Consider the following 25,924-nt stretch of genomic DNA (forward strand, 5'->3'; position numbering starts at 1 on the left):
ATACTTAGGAATATCTTAACCAAGGAGGTGAACGATCTCAGAAAACTACAAGATATTGATGAAACAAATTGAAGAAGACACAAAAAAATGGAAAGAAATCCCATGTTCATGATCAGAAGAATTAATATTATTAAAATATCAATCCTACCAAAAGCCATCTATAGATTCAATGCAATCCCTATTAAGATTCCAATGGCATTTTTCACAGCAGTAGACAATACAATTCTAAAATTTATGCGGAGCCACAAAAGACCCCAAACAGCCAGAGCAATCCTGAGAAAGAAGAAAAAAGCGGGAGGCATCACATTTCCTGATTTCAAACTATATTACAAAGTTACAGTAATCAAAACAGTATAGTACTGGCATAAAACAGACACATAGATCGATGGAAAAGAATTGAGAGCTGAGAAATAAACCCAAGGATTTACAGTCAACTAATATTTGACAAGGGAGCCAAGAATACTCAATAGGGAGAAGACAGTCTCTTCAATACATGGTACTGGGAAAATTGGACATCCACATATAAAAGAATAAAACTAGACCCTTATCTTTCACCACTCACAAAAATTAACTCGAAATGAATTAAAGACTGAAATGTGAGACCTGAAACCATGAAACTCCTAGAAGAAAACATAGGAAAAACCTCCCTGACAATGATTTTTTGGATATGACACCTAGAACATAATCAACAAAATGAAAAATAAACAAGTATGATGACATCAAACTAAAGAGCTTCTGCACAGCAAAAGAAACAATCAAAAAGTGAAAAGGCAACCTACAGAATGGGAAAAAATATTTGCAAACGATATATCTGATGAGGGGCTAATATCCAAAATATATAAAGAACTCACACAACTCCATAGCAAAAAACTCCCCAAATAATCCAATTAACAAACAGGCAAAAGACCTGAGTAGACATTTTTCCAAAGAAGATATATGAATGGCCAACAGGTACATGAAAAGATGCTCAACATCACTAGTCATTATGGAAATGCAAATCAAAACCACAATAAGATACCACTTCATGCCTGTTAGAATGGCCATCAAAAAAAGACAAGAGACAACAAATACTGGCCAGGATGTGGAGAAAGGGGAACCCGTGTACACTGTTGATGGGATTGTAAACTGGTGTAGCTGCCGTGGAGGAGCCTCAAAAAAGTAAAACTAAAAATAAAAAACTAAAAATAAAACCATGTGATCCAGCAATTCCACTTCTGGAAATATATCCAGAGGAAATGAAAACAAACTTGATATCTGCACCCCCATGTTTCTGCAGCATTATTTGCAGTAGCCAAGACATGGTAACAACCTAAGTGTGCATCAATCAGTACATGGATAAAGAAGTTGTGGTACATATACAATGGAGTATTATTCAGCCATAAAAAATGAGGATATCCTGCCATTTGCAAAAACATGGATGGACCTTGAGGGCATTGTGCTAAGTGAAAGATAAATACTGCATGATGTCGCTTACATATGGAATCTAAATAAAAAACACACAAACACACACACAGTCTCATAGAAAAAAGAGATCAGATTTGTGGTTGCCAGAAGTGCAGGGGAGGGGGGAGGGGGAACTGGAGGAAGATGATCAAAAGGTACAAACTTCCAGCTATAAGATAAGTAAGTACTAGTGATGCAATGTACAGCATGATGGCTACAGTCAACACTGCTGTCTGATATACAGGGAAGTTGTTAAGAGAATAAATCCTAAGCGTTCCCATCACAAGAATAAAACCATTTTTTCCCCTTTTTTTTTGCATTTTCTTTTTATTGTACCTATACGAGCTAATGGATGCTAACTAAACTTACTGTGATATTCATTTCACAATATATTACATGTAAGTCAAACCATTATGCTGTATACCTTAAACTTATACAGTGATGTATCTCAATTATATCTCAATAAAACTGGAGGGGGAAAAAAGAGATAGCCTTAACTAATTATTTGAAAATGTGCCAAACTCTTGGCACAAAACAGAGTTCAATTTAAATTATTTGTATTTCATATTTCACTAAAAAGAAATCTGTAAGAATAATATTTACTTCCTTCTTAGCCAGTGTGGTGTGGTATGACAATTTTTTGGCAGATAACAAACTTCTGAGTTTCCCTTCATGAGACTTTTTATGTTGGGTTATCTCTTGTTTTACTGATATTTTAGTAAAGTACAGCTTTAAAAAACATAATGTTAAATATATGCACTTATATTTTCTTCTATCTGTCTCAAACTGACTTTCTAATAGGCAATTATATAGGAACTTATAAATAGTTCAAAAAATAAACTATATTTTGGCAAAATAGGCTATGAGAATTTTAAATATATTTTAGCAATATTTCTACTGACAAAGTGTAATAAACAAAGCTCTAGTTTATATATTTCCGAGATTAGTCTCTTATCTCCTCTATACTAAGTCTCCATCACCAAATATGTTTCTTAGCAACAGAAAAGTGACATAAATAGTATTAATAAGGCATACTACAAAATGGAACATGTATTGGGTCCAATTTAGGATACAATAAAGAAAATGTATAGCATATATATATCACAACTTGATAAACTATAATCCAACTGTTACTTTTTGTAAGAGTCTTTTCCTTTAAAATTCTGATTACTGATGATAAAGAAATATATGATGAAAAATTCTGGATTTCCTTTTATCTTAAAACTCATCTGGGAAGTATTTCATCTGACCACAGCCTCAGGTATTCCTCTGTCACTAATTAGAGAAATACTGAATATTTCCACTATAAATTGCTTAATTATATTTGTCAGCCTGCTCTAAACCAATTAATTATTTACTTGTAAAAATCTTTGATGCAGTGCTATCCAGAGGTTCATTTCTAGAATACAGACCAGGAGCTATATTTCCTCTTCTACCCCAATTAAGCTGAAGAGTTGAGACAGTGAAATATATTGTTGTGATGAACAATGATTTACAATATTACTCACCATAAAGAAATGAATCACGTTTCTTACAATTCAAGTATCTACTGCTGTCCTTTATAAAGCACTAAGTCACTGTCATGTTCCTTCATAAAGAAGTTCCTATGATTTTTTCCATAATGTGGTCTCTTTTATAAAGACTGGCTTATTACACAAATCAAAGTGGTTAGAAAGCAATTTTAGAATTTCTTAGGGCCAAAAAACCCCCTTCCTGTATCAGAACACTGTCTCCTCTCATGCCACATACCACTCGATATCTTAGCAACTCCTCGTGGGACCAGAGTATGAAACTGTAGGAAACATGTGCCTGTCATACCACCACCCATGTTTACTGATGGACCCCTGGAACAGAGGAGTGGAACAGAGGTGAGACAATCAACTGTTATACATACACTGTCCACACATTTACTGAGTTTCTACTATCAGCTAGGTACTCCCTGGAAAATGAAGGCAGGCTGATGGGCGAAGCAGACACAGTCCCTGTACTCAGCAGGGCTTTAGGTCAAATGGGAAATCCAGACATCAGGAAAATAATCCCACCAATAAATGCATGAATGTCTTACGAAGCACTGAGGGAAGAGTATGCCAGGAGTATTAAGAGCATAAAGCCGTCTACAGGTCAAAGAAAACCATCCCTGAGAAAGTGATGTCTGAGCAGAGCCGAAGGACAGACAGACATAAGCCCAGCCAGCCTGGGGGGCACAGCACCTGGGGCAGCGGGAGCTGAGGCTCGACTGCCCTGAAGAAGAACTGAGAGGCCGCTGCTGGGGCCTGGGAGGGGAGGCGGGGCAGATTCTACAGCAAGGGTTTGCTGAGCACCTACTGTGTGCAGGGCTCTGTCCTCAGCACGAGGAGTGCGTGAGGACACGACGCAGAGGAGGGTTCCTCTCTCCGAGAGCCTATATTCTGGATCACACGTGGTTCTGTACGTCTCGTCAAACCTCAATGGTACCTCAATGGGAAACTCTAGGAAGGTTTGAAAGCAGACGTTTTTCTTTGTTTTTCTCTCCCTCCTCACTTCTCTTAAAGACTGATGGAGAAATAGGATAGATTTGAGGGGTGGATCCTGGATGCTGGGAGATTAGTTAAAAAGCTCTCATGTTCCAGGTGAGAGGTGACAGTCCTTCACTCAGCAGGGAGAGAAACGGAAACGGAGCTGGGTGGAGAAATCTGAGAGACACTGAGAAGGAAAGTAAACAGAACTCGGTGACAGACTGAGAAGGGGAGGTAAGAGAGAAAGAATGTCCGAGAAGACTGCTGGGGTCCAGCGTGCGCCCTGGACAGCCGGGGGCAGCCTCCACAAGGGAAACCACGGGTCCCCGTGTAGACGTGGGGAATCGCATGTTCTCAGGATTCAGACAGAGCTCCACGCTACAGACAAGAAACTGGATCAACACGAGCCTAGAGAGTAACTGATCCACTGGCACAAACAAGATCAACTGGGAAGGGAGGAAAAGCAAAAAGCAAAAAAAAGCCAGGACTGAAACTTTTAAAACTCCATCATTAAAGACTAGGAAGAAGAGAATGACTCAGTCAAGAAGAATCAGAGTCTCCAGAGAGGCAGGAAGAAAACCAAGGCACTTTGGGACTCAACAAGCCACAGAGGGAGTCTTTTAAGAAGGAGGGTAGGAAAAGCAGAGGCAAAGGCGGCTGAGGATCAAGCAGAACGAGGACCAGACCCGGCCACTGGATTGAATGACACGGGTCACTCGAGAGCCATGCCCTGTGGTGTGTTTGAAGCCAGGTAGGGAGTGAGTGTCTGACTGTGGAGACAAACAGAACTCGGGCAGTGGGAAGGGAAAGCCAGGCAGAGGCGGGGGTGGCAGGACTGAACTCAGCAGGGCCTCCCTTCATCGTCTCGTTTAGAGCAGCAACACCCTCCTCTGAACCGGATTTCCTTTTTCTCCACTGTACTGACTGACGTCTGACATACTGCATTTCCACTCACCTATCATTCTGTCTTGCCCACTAGACATATGGTTCTCGGATGAATCAATGAATGCATGAAGGCGGGACGTGTGTGAATGCACGTGTGTGCGTGTGAACGTGTTTAAAGATAACAGTGACCTGAGCATGTTCAAGTGGCGTTAGAAGGACCCAGCAGATGCCTCCAGGATGGGGAGTAGATAACTAAGGTTTCTGAGAATCGGGGTAGAGAAGAACAAAGAATCCAGGTGGCAACACACACAACCCCTTCTGTCCAACAAGGAATACGGAGCCAGGAGAGAAGGAAGAGAGAAGAGTGAAGGGCCAGGCTGCTCCAGCAGGTTCGGCCACGGGAAGGTGATGGCATACTGACTGAAGACGTCCGTTCACAGGAGGAAGATGACGTCCCCTTCCTCCTGTGAAAGAGGAGGCAGGTTGCCATCTGTGAAGTGTGGTGAGAGGAGAGGGGAGAAGGGGTGACCAGAGTATTTAAACAGAATAAAGAACGTTCCAGTACCTATCGAGTAGATAGCACGCATTCAGATAGGCACATGTAATTATAATACTTAAGTATGTGCACACATCTGTACATATGCCTACAAAAATAAAATACCTATATATTATTTAGCCCTCATAGTAAGACTATAAGGCAGGTATTATTAACCCAATTTCATACCTAAGGAAACTGCAGCTCAATCATTAAGTCGTTAAATCAAGGCCATAGCATCACTGCTTAGAGTCCTCTATCACCCTCAGAAGCTCCCAGTCTGTCTAGATTTGGCTGTCTTGTTACAAACTACCATTCTAATCTATCCTACTCCTTTACAAAACTTATTACAGCTCCAGTTACACAGTTTTCTATGAGTGTCAGTTAAATGCCTCTCTCCTAGACAAGTTCCAAGAAGCCATAAGCCAGGCGTACAGCACACAGTGTCCAGTAAATAAACAAATTAAAGAGTGTTCTTTTCTTTAAGGCTACAAATTGGTATAACTATTTGAGAGAACAATTTGGCAGTATCTGTGATGCATATACCCTATCGGTCAGCAATATTATTTATAGAAATGTGTGTAACTGTCTATTAAGTACAGTGTGTATGGTACTGTTGTATTGAAATACACAAGGTTTTGTACTGGAGCTTTCTCTGTAAGAATTAAACGATGGAAACAGTCCAACTGTCTATAATAAAGCAATAATTAAATACACTGTGATGCGTCTGAGAAAGAATACATAATCAATCAGTATATATTTTTGTATGTGTGTGTATGTGTGTAAAGATACAAAATAAAGTTGGAAAGGTTTTATGCACGTAAAAGTCAGTGGTTTATCTGGGAGATGGAAATGCAGGGAGGAAAGTTAAGGCTTTCACCATTTGAGAGAAGTAATTAGAGATATTTTATATTTAAAAAAATAATAAACACTACGCTTACTAAGTCAAATGGAGAGAAAAGCCACAACTATGTGTTCTATTGAAATGCATCAATCCATAATCAGAGTAATTCTGTTTGATGAAGGACCAGGAGAGATCTCACAGGTCAGATTCTCCCAAGTTATTAAATTATTCCCTCCCAGTACAATTAGGTATTTGGTCAGGTCTAAAATATCATACTGCAAAAGGCATACATGACTATAATCAGGATATGAAGACATTCTACTTATGTGAATCTGCCTAGTCAAAATTTCTATTCTGAACACTAGTCAAACTTTCTGTTATGGTCATTATGCTGAGATTACTGTAAGATCTACAGACTTGATAGTATTACTTTCAACCTTTAGAAGTGCAGCTCCAAGAGGATCTGGAAAACCAGACCCAAGAATGTCTTCTATCTTGACTAGGCAAACTGATGGCGGCTCTAACAAAGGACAGGATCATTAAAGGCTTACACGGTAAAGCCTACGGGTGAGGATGGAGGAATGATAGCACTAATCCTGTCAAGAAGAACCACTCCAGTATTCTACCAAAGTATACACTATGTTGCTCTAAAAGCTTATAACTTACTAGGAATCAGTTGATATATTTTATTTTTATAAAAAGTTCCCTAAATAGTCTTTTACGTGATAGATACTTTCAAATTTTAATCAGTAGCCCCTAACTAAGGGTATAGCTATCCATTCTATAATGGTAAGTTACTGCTCGTTACCAGAGTTCTGTTCTTCTGAATCTATCTTACTAGCTCCACAGGGTCAGCTGATTAAAAATTTCCTTGATAATGTCAAGTGATGGCAAGTCTGTTTGAATATGGAGCTGAGTTCACCACCACAATAAATATAAGATCACACTGACAAATTCTTCCTTCCTCACGGGCCGAAGAAATCTGAATCTGCTGAAGATGGAGATAACAGGGCTTCTGTAAGGCACTCTGGTTTTGAGTTAGTTTTCTCAAGTGTGAAAGGATAGGCGTACTCTTCCAAGGTAAATGTCATAGGCCCAGGCATGCCTTGGCATTAGGCCGGGAACAGCAACCTTTATGTGTAAAGTAGGAGCAGCAAAGGAAGAAAACCAGATTGAACAAGAGCAAAAACTCTAAAAGGCAATCAAGCCCCTAAATCATCAAGCTCTCAATCTAGGGCAAGACTCTGTAACTGAAATTGTCTGTTTCTTTCACCTGCTTCAGCAGGCATTTGCCCAGTAGGGATTTGCCCTCTTTCCTTTGCACTATAAGTAATTAAATAACTCTTGTACCTAAAGGTTCAAGCAAAGAATGTTATCTTAGTTGTCTCTCTTGTAAGGATTATTTACATGAGCTTTTATGAGTCTCATCTTGATAGACAGGGCTGTTTTGTAAGATTTTCCATTTGTGTATTTGCATTTCTTTCTAAAATGAAGACTACATTTTTTTTATTGTTAATTAATTTGCAGACACTGCAAATTAATTGGTGGTTAGCTATCTGTGGTAGCGGTGGGAAGTCCCTACAACAGCAAGTCAGGTAACTGATGGGAAGTGTGTCATCCTACCACAGGACTTTAAACAGAGTCAGCTTGATAGCATTCTGTGATAGCAGGAATGTTATCCTCCTTTTATGTAGCGTTTTTATAATTTACAAAGCAATCTCAAAACTGTCTCTATCTTACAAATGAGGAAACTGACCCTAAGAGAAGTTAAGTAATGAGAGTTTAAGTGGCTGACACTGAACTCACACTGGAGAGCAGGGTTCTCAGCTACTGCTAGTAAACCCACAAACACCTTGATCAGAACATCTGCAAAGGGCTTGGAACGGAATGCAAATTGTGTATGCACCAGCATTTTCCGGGGGAGAAGGTCAAGAGTTTTCATCTGATTTTTCAAAGGAGTTTTGTGATACAAAAATTCTTAAGGGCCACTAAAGAAAAACACATGGGTTTTTACATCAGACAAACCTAACTTCAAATACAGTTCTTCTATTTATTAGTAATGATACTTATCTTCTCTAAGTGTCAAAACTACTTCTAAGAATTCTTCTGACGAGGAAACAAGATAATGCATACAAAGCACCTAACACTGTTTTTAAAAACCCCTTACAAGAACTCCATGTAGCAGAGATTACTGGTTGTGCTCAGGTATCTGTTAAGAGACTGAATATACAAACAGACAATGGCCAGACCACATATAAAAACAGAACTCTGAACCACAGTCCCCAGCAACCTGACCAGGAAACCAACCTTCCATCTTTAACAAGCAGCCCGGGAAGCCAGCCTGCTCCATCAGACTCGGAGGAGGTCAGACTGCTCTCTCTAGTGACAATCCAGTAAGCTGAACAGTAACTTCTGTAACAGCCCCAAATGGCCAGGACTTAGTAACTGACAGCTTCCCCAATTTTCATCCTTGCTTCCAACTTAGGACCAACCAGAGAAAGCCAAATACACAGCCTCGCCAGTCACCTAAGATGCCCGACTTGGAGTGAGCTCACCAACAGCTTCTGTGTGTCAGTGGCCTCCCATCAGGGCACACCCGAAGCCTCCTCTTTTATCCACTATAAAGAGTCCCTCCTCCTCTACCTGCCCGAGAATCTCTGCCAACACGCTGGTGACAGTGGTTGACTCCGTTGCTGGAACAGGCTCAGAATGAACAGCTCTCGCTTCTTCTCATTTCGTTGGTCTTTGCTGATTTCCACACTGTTCAATTCAGCTTCCAGAGTAAGAGTTTAGCTCACACATGGACAGCCAAATGAAGACTACACATGCTAGCCTCCCCTGCATCTACACACGTTCATGAGATGAAATTCTGGCCAATGGGATGAAACGGAAAGCAGTGTGTGGCAGCATCCAGTGATGTGCCTTAGATACAGCCAGCCAGTACCCTTCTCCCTTCATGCCTATGACTTGATCAGCTGTAAACAGGCTTGGTCTCTGAGAATTTGAGATCAGAACTGCCATATTAGCCCCAGAATTTTATGCAACAGAGAAATATACATAATAACACTAATAATACAGCAACAGCTTCCATTTACATAGCCTTCCTATACGTGGGACACTCTTCTAAGTTCTTAGTAAATATCAATTACTTAATCATTTAAAATGACCCTATGAAGTAGGTTCTATTATTATTTTGTTTTGGAAAAAATATGGCACACAGAAGTTAAGTAAGTCCCTGGTGGTCCAGTGGTAAAGAATCTGCATTGCAGTGCAGGGGACATGGGTTTGATCTCTGGTCAGGGAACTAAGATCCCACATGTCACGGGGCAACTAAGCCCGCGTGCCACAACTACTGAGCTCACGTGCGTCAACTAGAGCCCGCATGCCGCAAACTATAGAGCCCATGCGCCCTGCAGCCTGTGCGCCACAGCTAGAGAGAGGAAACCTGCACAGCACAACTAGGGAGAAGCCCGCGCACCACAACGAAGAGCCCAGGTGCCGAAATGAAAGATCCCGCATGCCACAACTAAGACCCAATGCAGCCAAAAAAATAAATTTTTAAAAAAAGAAGTTAAGTTAAGCCCAAGTATAAGCAGTTTTTAGCCTACTGTTATCTGGCAGTTTCTATAACTCGTAGCTGAACTGAAACCCAATTAATATGCCCTTAGAAAAGAAATAACTTTTAAGTGGTCAAATCAGGGTTTGATGTGCAACTTTGAATCTAAGGCCCACTTTCTTCTCTGAGCATCCCTCCCAGGAGCAGGGACAGCCCAGGTCAGGCTGCTCTACAATTTCCCACTGGTCCCTCTGTTTGATGTCCAGAGATGCAGGATTGAGGGTGCTCTGGCTGGAGAAATTAAGCTGCAAAACTATAACTTCAGCTTACAGAAGACGAGCCCTCGGTCTATTTCCAGGTTGGTCTCGGAGTGTTCACATATCCAGTGTGACTTCACCAGGTATCTAGCTTCATAATCATAATCATCACTACTGCCTACCACTTATTACAGGGCTACCGTATGTTAAGCACCACGTTGAGGTCTTTAAAGTAGCTAACATGCCTATATTTTTAACCTACGACTCAATTAGAAAAAATAAATCTTCAGTTTAAAAAAAAAAACAAACCTTACCTTTATCATTCTGGATAGATCACCAGCATCTGCTAATTCCAAAACTATGTTTAGTTCATTATCTTCAATGAATGATGCATAATATTTAATTACATTAGGATGGTTGAGTTGCTGGGAAAAAAAAAAAAAAACAGGCATCAAAAAGTTTTCTTACTGTAAATTCCCAAGAGTCACAGTTTCGTAACTTAAGAATAAAGTTAGTTACTGCGTTTCATTTTTAAGTTACAGAAATCTTAACATGACTATATTTTTCTTTAATCTAGTGAATTTTGAAATAAGTATTATACTTATTGAAAGTAAAACTAGACATCATTTTTATTTTAATATTTTTATTAGAAATAATAGAGTAAATTATACACTTAAAATTTTTTAAAGTATTGCTATGATGAACAAATATATAAATACATGCATATAAATGAATGACTAAATTAAATCACCAATTGTTAAAAATTATATCCTTCAAAATGATAAATGTCATTTAAGGCCACTCAATGTTAAATAAAGTATTCCTTTTTACTACTATTTTGAAGTTAAGGGTGATCCTAGTATAACTCCAGCCAGTGGTAAAAATCTGGCATCTACTATATTGTATCTAAATATCACTTTTACATCAAATAATATAAATATTCTGAACTTATCTACAGGGTTGATTATTAAATTACCGTAAAAATTTTTCACCTTGTAGAAATATATTCATAAGTCTATACACATTTACAGTCTTTTTGTACAATCTTTTCATTCAATCTTTAAGCAAGGTAACATAAGAAAAATCATTCCTCAAAGAAACTTATTCAAGAATGATCCCAAAGAGTATACACAGGATTTTCTTCTCTTCTTTCTACTTAAAGGTTTTCCTCCCACATTTTCTATGATGATATATTATTTCTCTAACAAACGTTTATTAAAGCAGTCACTTCATGTCCCAGGAAATAACTAACAAATAGAACAGTGGAAAGCATGGTTCAATCTGATCTTACTCTTATCTTTTTGAATAGATCTGATTAACTTCAGGCACAAACAAAACTGGATGGCATAAAAATCATCCAACTTTTATCCAAAAGTTAAAAATATAACATAAACCACTGAATTCCTCAAAAGAAATCTCACTATAATAAATGCAGTGTGACGATAACTGAAATGTCAGTCCTATTCTTTGAGTGGATAAGAAACTGAAAAGCTAATTCTGACATACTCCTTACACCACCCTTTCTACATCTGCAAAAAGCATGGAAATATTATTTTTAAAACGTGAGCCATTTGGATCGGTCCACATTCTCAATATACCATACCCTGAGATAATGCTAATATGCATTTACATTACTTAACATTTAGAATATGTCTAACTGGGATCATCGAGAAAAAATTTCTTCAATGTTTTATGTCTATTTTATTTATCTTCTAGTTTGAAATGGGGGAAAAATGCTAATCCTACCAGGGCTTCCCTGGTGGTGCAGTGGTTGAGAGTCCACCTGCCAATGCAGGGGACGCGGGTTCGTGCCCCGGTCCGGGAGGATCCCACATGCAGCGGAGCGGCTGGGCCCGTGAGCCATGGCCCCTAAGGCTGCGCGTCCGGAGCCTGTGCTCCGCAACGGGAGAGGCCACAACAGTGAGAGGCCCACGTACCGCGGAAAAAAAAAAAAAGCTAATCCTACCAAATGTTCCAATTAAATTATTGTACAGTAAATCCAAAAGGTAACTGGATTCTTCAATATATTGATTTCAAACTTATATGTTACTTGAAATCGGTGCAGCATAAGCTGTATCTCAAAAATCTTTTTGTTTTTAAGTGTGATATTTAATAAATCACTTTTATCAACCTACTCAGTTATGTTCAAAACAGTCAACAGTTCGTTTGTTATTTACCTTAAGGAGATCTATTTCTTTGATACAATCAGCACGTGCTTTGGCGTCCATTAAATCAAATATCTAAAAATAAAATCCAGAATTACTTAATAAAATAGTAATCTATGGTTCAAGTTACCATGTAAGTCCACTGTAATACTTTGCACATAATTACACACACACTAAGAAGTATTCTTTCCCATTAGCTTTTAGGAGCTGTGGAGATCTACAGGTATTTTATCCCACGTGACTAGAAGTTACATTTTCCCTCCAGAGGCAGTCAGTATTAAAAATGGGAAAAGAGAATAGCTAGATATTTCAAGTCTTAAGTTCAAATCGAACAGCACGGAAGTTGTGAGACTGTGATATATTAATATAATAACAGTTAAAATACTGAACAATATGTGCTAAATATACTGCATGAACCACCTCGTTTAATTCTCATTTAATCCGCATGAGGACAATAATGTTAGTATTCCCACTTTACACATGAAGCAAAGTAGGTTTAGAAAGCTTAAGAAATTGACAGGAGTTCACATAGGTAATTAATGGAGCAGCCAGAATTCATTCTCCAAGTTATCCTACTATAACCCAAGCTCTGAACCATTAATCTATATGATCAAATCAGGTCTAAAAGGTCTAATGCATGCATTCTTGACAGGGCTGATACCCTTGTCAATTTTCCAAGGAGGTAAAAATTGGTTCTTCAGAGAGAGGGTGACAAAGTCTTACTCTCTTTAAGCACAGATATACATATGATACCTAAACAGACACACTGTATCTACGGAATTAAAATTTCATGGTGGGGGGCATAATTGGGAAAAAATGTCTAAAAAGGTGAGGGGTGAAAATAAAGAAAAGGTTGAGAAACGATCTAATGTAAAAAACATAAAAATAAATAATACAATCAAAGGGCTCTTTAGCATGTCTCTGAAGACAAAGAAATCGCTCAATGTTCCAAGCATATGGAAAATTAACAATAAATAAATATCTTAATAAGTCAATACGCCAAGCATAAATGAGGATAACACGTTCATTTTCTTGCTTTTCCATGATTCACAAAACTGTGTTGAATGCCAACTTATCGTTATGTTTTATTATAGCTACAAATAAGGGAACCAGCCTGCAGTCCTCAGGAGGCACACTGTCAGGGGCAGACTGCAGCCCCGAGCACAGAACGTGACACTCAACCGGCAAGTGCTGCTGCACGAAGTGACATGAGTGCCTCGAGGGGCGGGCTGTGGCTGCCCGGGCTTCCGATGCTTGATTCATATATGCAGGGAAGTGCAATACACCTCAGAAAGATTTCTTACAGAAATAAGTAAAATGACAAGTTCATTACTTAAAGGAGTAAACTCTACATTTAGCAATTTCACGTAGGAAAGCCACTCATTACCCAAAATGCCAAAAGGTGCCAGAAAAATGATGTTGTCACTAAATAACAAATCAAACAAATATTAATGTAAACAGAAAATTTTGAACTTGATGTTAGTTACTGATATTAACACACACACACACACACACACACACACACACACACACACACACACACACACACACACACACACACACACACTACTTATCTATGATGCCATTCTCGGGAACTACCACTCACAGGGGACTTGATACAACTTGAAGAAATGTGGGGAAGTACAAAATTTTGAAAGTCTTAGACCTTGAAGGAATTCCTGAAAACTTTTTTTAAGGAAACAGAGAAAGGATCATTCTGGTACTAGTGACTAAAATGGAAAAAAAAAAACAACACAAACTTGGAGACATGTATAAATCTAATCTCCCAGTAATCAATGTCTCTATGATGGAAAAGTATTAAAACACAAAAGACTGAGCGAGATGAGAATGTGTATGAGAGCTCTAGGAAACCCTAACTAGACACAAAATACAAAGACAGAACTGTGCCATGATGAAATCATGAATCTTTAATTCAACTTATAATTAAACTAATTCAGAATTAACAAATTAACTTCCATCTTGAACTGAATTCTCAATACCAAAAGTCACTTCTCAAACACTGAGGAATGAAGCATTGCTGGCACATTTAAGGCAAAACTAAATTCTGAACCAAATACTTTTAATTGGAAATTCAGAAGTATCTTATCTTGCTTTTTCTCTTAGCCAGCATGTCAAGACAAAAACAGAAACTGATTCTTCAGATTAAATCATTCGCAGACATAGATTCAAAGCTGTTCGATTCCGTGAGCAAAAGGCAATACACATGAAAAAAAATCTGGATTTTCATCAACTATTTACAAGCTTGTCTTCAGAAGGTATCTTTCCAGCTCTACCAAAGTTTCTAAACTAATGTTTGGGTTTTTAAGCTACTGTTTGATAAGAGCAAAGTTATTAGCAGTGTTTAAGCAAGTGATTGGCTGATACATTCTTGGTATTCTCTGAATCATTTAAAAAGTTCTCTTTTGTCACCTTTAAATTTTGCCAAAATTACTCACGACTAATGAGACTCAAAAGGTTAACACTAGGTATCTTTGGAGGGAAAAGGCTTTCAAGTGACTTAAACATTAAACACAAATGTCCTTAAAAAGGCATCTGTAAATCTGTTAGGAGAAAAAGACACTTAAAATGTAGCGAAGGAAGTACTTCAAAAAATATACTGAGTTTGACAAACCTGTTACATCTTACTTTAAATAAATTTTACATAAATGGAAATCTCAACCAAACATCTGGGCCTCACCAGCTTCACAGAGCCTGAATAAATGAACTGAGCAGCTTGTCCCACATTGAGGCCTGTTTCCCACGTGCCCTCCGTCCTTCTTCTGATCTCACCCCTGGACTGTGCCTCTGTCTTTCCCAGTGTTCCTGCCCCTTGCAACCCGGATGCCACAGTGACTTCTGGTTCCTGCACTTGCTGAGTGGTAGGCACAGACTTTCTTATTTGAAGGATGGAAGATGGGTGAGGGAGTTAGAAAATCCATGGCAGAAGGGCTGAGTGGCCTCTCTAGACGTAAATTACAATCATCGAACAAGATAATCTCCGAATAATGCAAGTCTCTACCACCAGCCCTTCCCTGACTCAATACACAGGCCCCTAAGGGGTGGAGAGGGGGGCGGAAGTTAAGCCAGGTGAGTGCTCGAAGAGATCTGCACTGGAGCCAGGAACCGCGCTCCTCTGACACCCAGGCCTGTAATCCAGCGGCCGTCAGCCTTCCTCTCTTCATGCACCAACGTGTCTGAACTTCAAGGCAAAAGACAGGACTCAATTTCTTCCTCGTGGATTCCTTAAGGCCCTGGCAAATGATGGCAAGGAACTAGATACCTGTGTGTGTCCTTAATTTTTCCATGATTATTTAAAAAAAAAAAAAAAAAAACCTTTGTTTCCAAGGGGGTGCCTTTTAACTCAACAGGCTAGTATATAGTGATCTAACTCCTAGGGCATCGATCAGTCCTGTTTGCTTAAAATTAAAAAGCTTCTAATATGTACCACGGGAAATTCATCCTTTGTGCAGACTTCCTGAGAGCCTGAAGCTCAGCAAAGCTCAGTCAGGGCTTCCGGAGGTTCAGAAGCCACCCTACAGGGGTCAGGGAGAAGGTGGTGCAGGAGAAGCAAACAATCCAAAATCATATCCTGAGAGGAGTGGGAAGAAGAGATGCCACTGAAGGAAATAAGAAAAGGGATATCCAGAAAGACAGGAGAGCCAAGCCAGTGTAGAGTGAAGAAGCTGTGGGTGTTGAAGCAACAGTTACCACGGAGACGCCAGTAAGAACGCCAAGTGATGACACTGCAGGAGAGGAGAGGTGGATGCGGGAGAAACGGGCAGCAGCTGAAAAAGTCTCCAGGAAGACAGAAGAGAAAGATCTTGTCCAGAGCGCAGGCAGGGAAGGGAAGATGGATTAGGATGGCTGTGCAATCGTGAAAGCACAGCAGATGGCAGAGGTCGTCACTGTCACACAGGAGATGCCCTTTTCCACTAAGCATGAAGGCATACAGGCCGTGGCTGAGGCTTCAGAGTAGGTGGTAGTTTTTAACTCCACCACTGACAACACTGTAATCGTATGTACCTGCTGGTTTGTGTTCTTCTCACTGCCGTGGTTAAAATACATCCAAGTAGGGAGTACAAGAGAGTGCATTTCCAAAGAAAGGTAAGCAAAACTCCAAGAAATAACCTGAACACTTCTGTGCTAGGGGGTGTGGAACAGTGGGTACATGTGAACAGGGAAATGAAGAAACACCCAGTGAAGAGAAACCCTGCCCAGGGGGTTATCAAGACAGGAACAAGATGGGGGAGATTGTAAAGTGGAAACATCCGCATTGCTCAAATAGCTGACAAAGGTCCAAGAAATACACAAACAACTGAAATCAGACCTTAAATAAGAGGTCTAGAGAATATGGAATAGAGGGCCGTGGTCAGGATGAGGTCAAAGAACAAGCTTTGGTGGAAAGATAGAATGGGAGAGAAATGAGACGGGGAGATGAAGAGGGGATGTGGAGAGTTAAGACAGGACAAGCAGAGCGCAGGGTGGGCTGTGACAGTGCTGCGAGCAGACCGGGTGCCAGGGGTGGGCGTGCTGAGCAACCGTGACGCCTGGTCGTGGCAGAGTCAGCATGGTGCCAGGGAAGGGACAGAGGAAAATGAGAGCAAGGGGCTGAAAACATATTTAAGAAAAAAAAAAAAAGGAGGGGGTTGTTGCAGACTGGCAGACAAGGGGCAAGATGGAAGAAGTATTGAACTGGATGGGCTTCAAGGACAGAAGAGAATAACGATGGCTGGGCACAGACTAAGGGGAAGAAACCCTAGTGAAGATGACGTCCCCGCATCCCAAGTCAAGGAAAGAGAAGCACCTTACACTGAGACGATGGGGAGGACGGTGGGGATGTCGAGGAGAGAGAAGATTCACACAAAGAACAATATTTACTCACCGGGCTTGAACATCAGGTGATGGCTAACATTGGAGAAGTGAACTGAACGAGCAACAGGAAGGGAAGCAGGGAGACAGGGAAGCAAAGCCAGTATGTGGAATTGCAAAAATGTTCCATCAGTTAAGAACCATCTTAATTTTGGCAAACAAATCATGATGGGATGTGGGCAAATTTTCTAGAAGGTTGGTTAATGCTGTCATACACTGCAGGCTCTCAACCTCTTTATGATTTCAAAGAAGGAACATGCATTCAGTACACACTCTTTCCTTTCCACACACAGGTTAACAGGCAAACATCCAGGAAAGTCACCAGGGCTTCCGGCAAGTTGGCCACAGAAAAGTGACACCTGACACAGGACAAAGTACAGAAGAGCCTGGAGAACTACGCTGAGGAACCTGCACTCGGCTTCTAAAGAGTCTCATCAAAGATTTGTGAGCAGAGAAATGAGTTATAAACGCAACATTTCAACACATGAACTCAACCAGGAAGGGTTCTAGAAGAGCTGGAACAGTGACATGGCCCTTTAAACGAGTAAAGTAGCCTTAAAATAACAAATTGCATGAGGATATCCAATGTTTGATTCCTTATGAATTTTTTAAAGAAGGGCTAGGATTCTTCAGGCAGGAAAAGAGTCTGGTCAACAATAGTTTAAAACATTTTCATACTAAGCTGCAGAGGTGGATTTTTAAAAAGGAAGAACCCTGGTCTTTATTGTTCAGCGCAAGTGTAATACATCACAAAAATCAATAACATGTCTGAAATGCAAATATATTTCTCCTCACAAAGGTTTAAGATACTGTTCCCTAATTACAGAAGCTAAGAATATCTTTACAGCAACAATTCTCTCTTGTATAAAGGAGTTACGTTTAAACTAGAATATGTCCCAATAGCAACCCTAAGAAGCACAGAAGAAGGCAAAGCCCAAAGGACAAACTTGAACTCGGCACAGCGGGAGGCAGCGGTCTGGGGTTTACCATAGTGTGAAGTGGGGGCAGCTGGAGGGGCATCTACCCTGCACTGACTGGAAACACGACCATGCACATCCACTCCTGTCCATTCAATTTTCCAGTCAAAGGAAAGAAGGATACAGGCAACCAGAAACGACGTAGACGGTATTACAAGAGGCCTGGAAGAGCTTTTGTTCTTTCTCCCTCCCTCCCTTTTCCCTTCTTTCTCCCCTTCTTTCTCAGTATTTCCAATGACAAGGTTCTGTGATTTAAAACGCAATCCTTAGAGACAGAACTGAGTGCTGTCTCTCTGTCCACACTCAGGGTCGGGGGTGGGGGGTAGGGGGGAGAGGGAAGCCAGGAAGGCCGCAGGGACTCCACCTAGATGGTCTCTCACTCCATCCATCCATCCATGCATCCGTCCATCCATTCATCCACCCACCCATCCTCCCACCCATCCAAGCATCCACCCACCCACGCACCCACCTACCCATCCATCCACCCACATATCCATCCATCCATCCATCCAGCCAGCCAGCCAGCCAGCCAGCCAGCCCCGCCTGGACACCTGGGGCAAATCAGCAGCTGTCTTCTCTCTAGTCCGTTCTGTGTGTTCAGCTTGTACTTTTATCTTGAAAATAACCGATTTTGAAGATTATTACCCTCCTAGAGAATCCATAGCGAATCCTCACTTCCCTCCTACTCAAAGTCCTGTTCCTGGTTTCAGAGCTCTCCAGGATCTGGTCTCACCTCGACAGCCTGGCTTCCTTTCCAATCCCAGCCACGCCAACAGCTCATACTGACATTTCCTTTCTGCGAACTAGGGAAACCAGGAATCCACGCCACAGGGTTTAACGTTTCATTGCTCTAGATAGACTCTTTTTCCCTTGGTGGACAGGAATAAAATTGCTAGCTTCTTTTCCTCCCCCCCCCCCCCCACAGTGCCCAGAGATACATATTAGAAATTCAATACATTTTAAAAATGCATCAGAGGGCTTCCCTGGTGGCGCAGTGGTTGAGAGTCCGCCTGCCGATGCAGGGGACATGGGTTCGTGTCCCAGTCCGGGAAGATCCCACATGCCGCGGAGCGGCTGGGCCCGTGAGCCATGGCCTCTGAGCCTGCGCGTCTGGAGCCTGTGCTCCGCAACGGGAGAGGCCACAGCGGTGAGAGGCCTGTGTACCGCAAAAAAAAAAAGGATCAGAGTTGTTGTTAGGAAATAATCATTCCCAAAGTCATCTGTGTCATAAACACTAATATCTGCATTGTATATTTTATGTTCTTACTGTAAATGGCAGATTACATGAGAGAAGACGGCTACCCTCACGTGCTGCTGGAGAGAAGGTCAACAGTGCAACCGCTGGAAGAACTCGGTATAAACTTGCAGCACTGACCGTGCGTGGCCCTGGGCTCATCACTTCCATCCTCAGGCACATGCAAAAGGGAGATTCTTGCATGTGTGCACCAGGAAACATACACAGGAACATCACGGAAGTACTGTTTGTAACAGCAAACAACTGTACACAACCAGTAGCACGTAACAAGAACTGGATAGTATACACACGTAGTATGTAATACTACACATACACACGCGTATCTACATATTGAATACTAGATATATAAAGAATAAAGCATAGCCACACACACCAACGTGTGACAACATTTACATAAGTTCAAAAATGCAAAAGCAAACAACAGATTTCTTCAGAAATGTATACAGATTTGGAGAAAAACTCTAAAGAAAAGCAAAGGAACAATACACACAAATTCAGGACATGGTGACCTTTGAAGGAAGGGAGTGGCAGAAGTGTGTCAAAGGTGAGTGGTGGATATGACAGCATCTGTCCTATTCTTTATATCTAACATATATGCCCCATAAAATCTTTCATAAATATTTACTATTTGCTTAAAAATATAAGTGAAAACTGTTCACCTCTGCAATAGCTGTTGCAAGTATACGGATCCCTTACAAAATTAAAATAATAATAATAAGAGGACACTGAGGTTTTGCAGGTCTCGACACAGAAAAGACACCAGGGCTGCAGAGTAAAATGGAAAGTCCACAAGCAGGTGTGAACAAGAATGCCCTTCCCTGAAAAAGGGAAGCAAAATGGTACAATGTCAAACACATTCTGGGGCAGAAAGGCAAGTGCTTTCGAGACCAGAGGCGAGTGGACCCATCAGGGCAGTGACCTGTCTTGGGCTCGGGCTGGGGCAGGGCCTGGCCAGGTTAGCTGGGGCAGGTCCATGGATCTGAGGAACCCAGACAGAGTCAGGACTGGAGAGCAGAGCTGATGCTAGAATGATACCAATACAACGTGTGGATTTTACGTAAGACGTCAATCCTCTAACTTTACCTATTTCATTTTTTTTTTATTCTCCAGTAAATAAAGTTCACTTCAGTTTTCTTTCATTTATTGCCAGTGTGGCTCTCTACATTAACGGAAACCTCCCCCTAACCTTGCCTGCCGTTTACTGACTTTATTAGGCTGTGCATTCTGTGAGCCTGGTTTCCTTCTGCAGTGCCTGCAGCTCAGGATACAACACGTAGCCACACGTCCAGTTAGGAGCCATGGTGACAACTCAAATCTGCCTCTTAAAACCTAGAGCTGTGAAAGCTTTTCTAAGATCATTCTAGTCATTACTGAATCTGGGTGAACAAAACCAGCTGAACTTTAAAAGTAGTATGAAAACTAAAAAATGATTTCCACCATGTATTGCACTTAATGCAAGTGTTTACAGTACAATTTTTATTCCTTCCCATCGTTCTCAACTTAAGACTGTCATGACCCAATCATTCAGGATGCACTTTTCTCTATTTATTCTTCACAGAGTATAATTTTACGTGGATTTATATAATTAAAGTCATCTTACCTGCACTTTTTTTAAAGCTACTGGTACTCCATCCAAGAGACAGGCTGCTCTATAAACTTCACTAAATTGCCCGCGACCAATTTTCTTTTCTATTCGAAAGTTGGCTAACGTATTATAGCCCATATCCGGTCGTAAGGCCTTCTGTAATTAAAAAAGTCAGAAAAGTTTTCAATCACACAATATACACACAATCATTGATTGTCTTCACATAAGTAGGTGATTTCTATGGTAAACCCGCAGACAGCCATTCACTCGACAAGTATTTATCGAACTATTCATATTATATAAAAATACACACATATACATATAAATTCACCTAGTCCAGCCTGCCAAGTCATGTATGAAAATCTTCTAAACTTCCTGACAATCATTTAAGTTCCACCAAGAACAATTCCAGTGGCAGTGAGTTTACCACCTCATCATTAAGGTTTTTTTAAAAAGACGTAATATACCCTGAGAAAACCATAATTCAAAAAGAGTCATGTACCAAAATGTTCATTGCAGCTCTATTTACAATAGCCCAGAGATGGAAACAACCTAAGTGTCCATCATCGGATGAATGGATAAAGAAGATGTGGCACATATACACAATGGAATATTACTCAGCCATAAAAGAAACGAAATTGAGCTATTTATAATGAGGTGGATAGACCTAGAGTCTGTCATACAGAGTGAAGTAAGTCAGAAAGAGAAAGACAAATACCGTATGCTAACACATATATATGGAATTTAAGGGAAAAAAATGTCATGAAGAACCTAGGGGTAAGACAGGAATAAAGACCCAGACCTACTAGAGAATGGACTTGAGGATATGGGGAGGGGGAAGGGTAAGCTGTGACAAAGCGAGAGAGTGGCATGGACATATATTCACTACCAAATGTAAAATAGATAGCCAGTGGGAAGCAGCCGCATAGCACAGGGAGATCAGCTCGGTGCTTTGTGACCACCTAGAGGGGTGGGATAAGGAGGGTGGGAGGGAGGGAGATGCAAGAGGGAAGAGATATGGGAACATATGTATATGTATAACTGATTCACTTTGTTATAAAGCAGAAACTAACATACCATTGTAAAGCAATTATACTCCAATAAAGATGTAAAAATAAACTTTTTTAAAAAAAAGACGTAATTGTGTAAAAGCAGTTTTGGGTTCACAGCACTATTAAGAGGAAGGTGCAGAGGTCCCCCATGCGCCCCCTGCTCCCACTGCTTTCCCCGCTACCAACACCCCCCCAGAGTGGGACTTTCGTTACAACTGATGAACCTGCACTGACACATCATTATCACCCAAAGCCCGTGGTTTACGTTAGGGTTCACTCTGGGTGTCGTACATTCTATGGGTTTGGACAAATGTATAATGACATGTATCCATAATTACAGTATCATATAGTATACTTCCACTGCCCTAAAAAATCCTCTATATTCTGCCTATTCATCCCTCCCTCCCCACTAAACCCCAGCAGCCACTGACTTTTTACGGTACCCATCGTTTTGCTTTTACCAGAATGTCACATAGTTAGAACCATACAGTATTGTAGCCTTTCAGGTTGGCCTCTGTCACTCAGTACATAGTTACATTTTTAAACAATATTTTTTTGTTGTTTGTGGAAAATGTCATTTCTTTTTGAAACTAACACATTTTAGTACTTACTACGCATCGGGCACTGTACTAGCTGCTAGGGAAACAGAGATGCATCAGAAATGCTTCTGCTCTGAAAGAGCTTACACAGGTACAGGGAAGGGGCTCTCAACGGTGCTGAGAAAGAATTACAGGTGCTGGGAGGCAGCACCCCAGCCGTCCCCATTTGGAGGCAAATCCCAACTCCTTATACGTTTTATCCGCTGTCCGAGTTCTTTCGTTCATTGTTTACAGACTCATTCATTCATTCAACCAGTCATAGGACAGATCGAGGATCCACTAGGATCCAACACTGTCTGCTGCTGAGGTTACCACACATGTCCAAGGAATACTGCCGTTTAAGCTCCTCATGACACTCATAATCTATCTGTAGCGATCTACCTATAAAAGTGTAACAATAGTTTAGCCATCATATGCCCTTTTATCTTCTCTCTTTTGGCTAAACACACACGAGCCTTTTCAAGATTCCTAGATTACTGGTCAGTACACGCTTCTTGGCCTTTTACCACTCTGCTCACATCCTTCTGGACCTGCTCTACTCTGAGCTGACTCAGAGTAAACATGACGTTCTTGTGGGGCCTGACTGGGCCCCCTCTAGTAAGACTGAACATTAAATACCTATTAATGCAACCAAAGGGTGCACTGGTTCCTAAACCCACTAAAGTAATTTGATCTCTGAGTCCCTCAAGCAAACCTCAGTCAAGGCTGATGACCCCATGACTTATGTAAAAGGCTATTTTGACACATGGGCATTACACTATCCCCTAATACATGTTACCTTGTTCATTTCACTACATCTGTCTGTCCTGCTAGCAAAAACTCTAAAATTCTGCCAAAGTTTCACTGTCATTCAAATACAACGTTTCTCAAAAAGAGAAAAAAGGTAGCAATGATTTCTACTCTTGTGCATTGCTTTTCTTTCTTCGGAAAGTCCAAAATATTGTCAAGAAAAATACCACTCTTCCTTTAAGACATGCAAAATAATCAGAATACAAATTTCACAAATTCATTATATAAATATAAAACCATAAATAATTGTTAGAATAACAATAGTAACATTACTACAATAATAAAAGGTTCTGTTTTGGTACCTACAACTTAACAGGTCCTATAAATTAGTACCTCATATGCCATCTAATTCAATTCTCATGACAATCCTGTAAGGTAGATGTTATCAAACGAAATCACTGTCTAGCTGATTCCCAATCCCCAATTCCTAAGTATAGGCTTTGCTATACTGCCAGGGTTACTAAACAAAGTCACCTACAATGTGATACAACATTATGGGACCCTACATGATGATCCACAGTATTTTCAAGTTCAATTTTCAATTTCAGGCCTTTTGATGAAAAAACAAAACTGGGACTAGAAACATGTATGTCAAAAATGAAAATAAAAACAAAATTATAAAATAAAGGGAGACAACCTGCCACTCTGTTCATATATAAGATTTCTTTTTGTGGTCACTGAGATGAATTTATAATTAAGTGTCACTGTGACACCTACTTAACAAAGGAAACTTACAAAGCCTCACTTCTCAGATATATTCAGTGGATATTAGCAACTTTTTTAGTTTCCTTAACTTTGTTTCATTTAAAGAGGAGAGACTTTTTAAATTGTCCAGGCTTTTCTAAAAAATCTTTTTTTTATTTTTTAATTTACACACTAGGATAGTCTGCAACATCTGAGAAATAGGTTTTCTTCCTCTCCCCAAAATGTACAGACCATTCCTTCTCCTGATGAAACCTGTCAATCTCAACAGTGAAATACAGCTTCATCATTAGGAACGGTATCACGCAATCCATATCCTTTAAACCTGACTGGGAATTCCATCTTCTGTCTGCACAATAACTGACAAATATTAGCGTGAACTGCTAAGGCACTGTGACAACCGCATGCTGAGAGCAAAGTCTCACTAATGTGTTTTGGCATGCAGGTTTGTAATCACACATTTACATATGCAATGACCTACATTTGCATGTCAGATCACACACTGTCTCGGTTTATTAAGGCTGGGCACCTCCCTGTGCTTGGCGGCCAGAGCGGGCGAGAGAGGGCCAGAGGGCGGTGTTTTTTGGCAGTTGAGGGATGAACTGCCACCAAGGATTAGGTTGATATGGCCTGAGCATTAGACACTTCATTAGACGTAATCTGTTTAACAGTGGGCAGTGTATGTAAACTTCACAGCCCATTTGCGGCACCTTTTCCCCCCATGGCCTTTCTTCAAAGGGCAGTGTGGGTGAGTGACAGCTTGTCTCATCTGCTCCCATGTCCTGTCACCCAGTGTAGACGTGCAGAGCTGACATGAGAAGAAGCATAGCTGCACATCTCCGACTACCCCCCCGTGTCTGTGCCACGCTGCAATTTGTATAAAAATAAGCCTGTGTAGGATGAGGTCTCCTTTAAGAGATCGCCAGGCAGGTTATACATATACTTCGGTAATGACTCTCTGATACTGTATGCAGTGCCACAGTTCATTTTGATGAGTTATGCCCCATGTAAGCAGCGCTGTATGAGGTGCTTAAAATAAAAAAGATGATATCAAATCAGTGCCCACACAACTGAAGAACTATTTTTAGGAAAGAGCTATAGTCTCTCTTTTGGATGATGTCCAATTCCCCATATTCTTTAGCTTAGCATTTTAATTATAATGGGAATAAAATAACCCAGCAAAATAATGAGATTCAAATCAGTATAAAATATAAACCAAATAAAATCACTTCAATTGCCTTTCCGTGCTCTCATTCTGGTGGATAAACTGGGTCTCAGTCTCTGTAGTCCCTTAATGACCAGGGTATCTGTCTGAGCTGCACAAAATGGCTTTTGGATTTGATGTGAGTCATTTAAAGGATTTTTAACTTTTATGAAAGTAAAAAGCTACTCTGCTTCTTCCGCAACACACTGACACCCACCTACGACAGGAGCTCTCTCAGTCACCTGGCCCCTGCCCTGGGCCTCCCCTCCAACCACACCGTTCGGCGCCAAATGCGCCTGCAGCTCCGGCCCCTCCGTGCAAGGCATCTGTGTGTCCCAGGCCCTCTGAGTGACTGCGCCCCTCGCACCTGGCCAGCCCAGCTCGTCCTGGGGGCTGACTTGCCAGCCCTTCTCAGGAATCGTCCTCAGCTCGCCAGGAGGCTTTGCTTGCTCCTGCCCCTGGGCCTGCACAGCAACCGACAGCAGTCAACTCTCCACACGGTGGTGCAAACTCAGGCACTGAGCTAGGTTCCAGACCTCACTGGATTTTAATTATTTGTTTACACGTGTATATTTCTCCCTCCGAACACAGAGTTTCTCAAAGACAGAAACCAAGTTTTATCTTTGTGTCCAGATGCCATGAAGGCAGCTCAACATGAAACAGACAATAAATATTTACTAAGTAAGTGAATGTAGCTGAAAGAACTTAATGA

At 40.8% G+C, this 25,924-nt stretch overlaps 1 protein-coding gene across 3 annotated transcripts in view; it reads right to left on the minus strand.

The window, feature by feature from the left end:
- Window positions 1–25,924, minus strand: part of NEK7 (NIMA related kinase 7) — a 147,811-nt gene that overhangs the window by 54,871 nt on the left and 67,016 nt on the right. For all 3 annotated transcript variants that reach the window (XM_082857576.1, XM_082857575.1, XM_082857577.1), the window contains exons 3-5: window positions 20,882–21,022; window positions 12,193–12,255; window positions 10,330–10,440 (exon numbers count right to left, since the gene is read on the minus strand). In XM_082857576.1, coding sequence (XP_082713702.1) covers window positions 10,330–10,440; window positions 12,193–12,255; window positions 20,882–21,022 — 315 coding nt within the window. The remainder of the gene's footprint in view (window positions 1–10,329; window positions 10,441–12,192; window positions 12,256–20,881; window positions 21,023–25,924) is intronic.

This window comes from Leucopleurus acutus (assembly GCF_964270905.1).
Source record: "Leucopleurus acutus genome assembly, chromosome: 2".
Taxonomy (NCBI): Eukaryota; Metazoa; Chordata; class Mammalia; order Artiodactyla; family Delphinidae; genus Leucopleurus; species Leucopleurus acutus.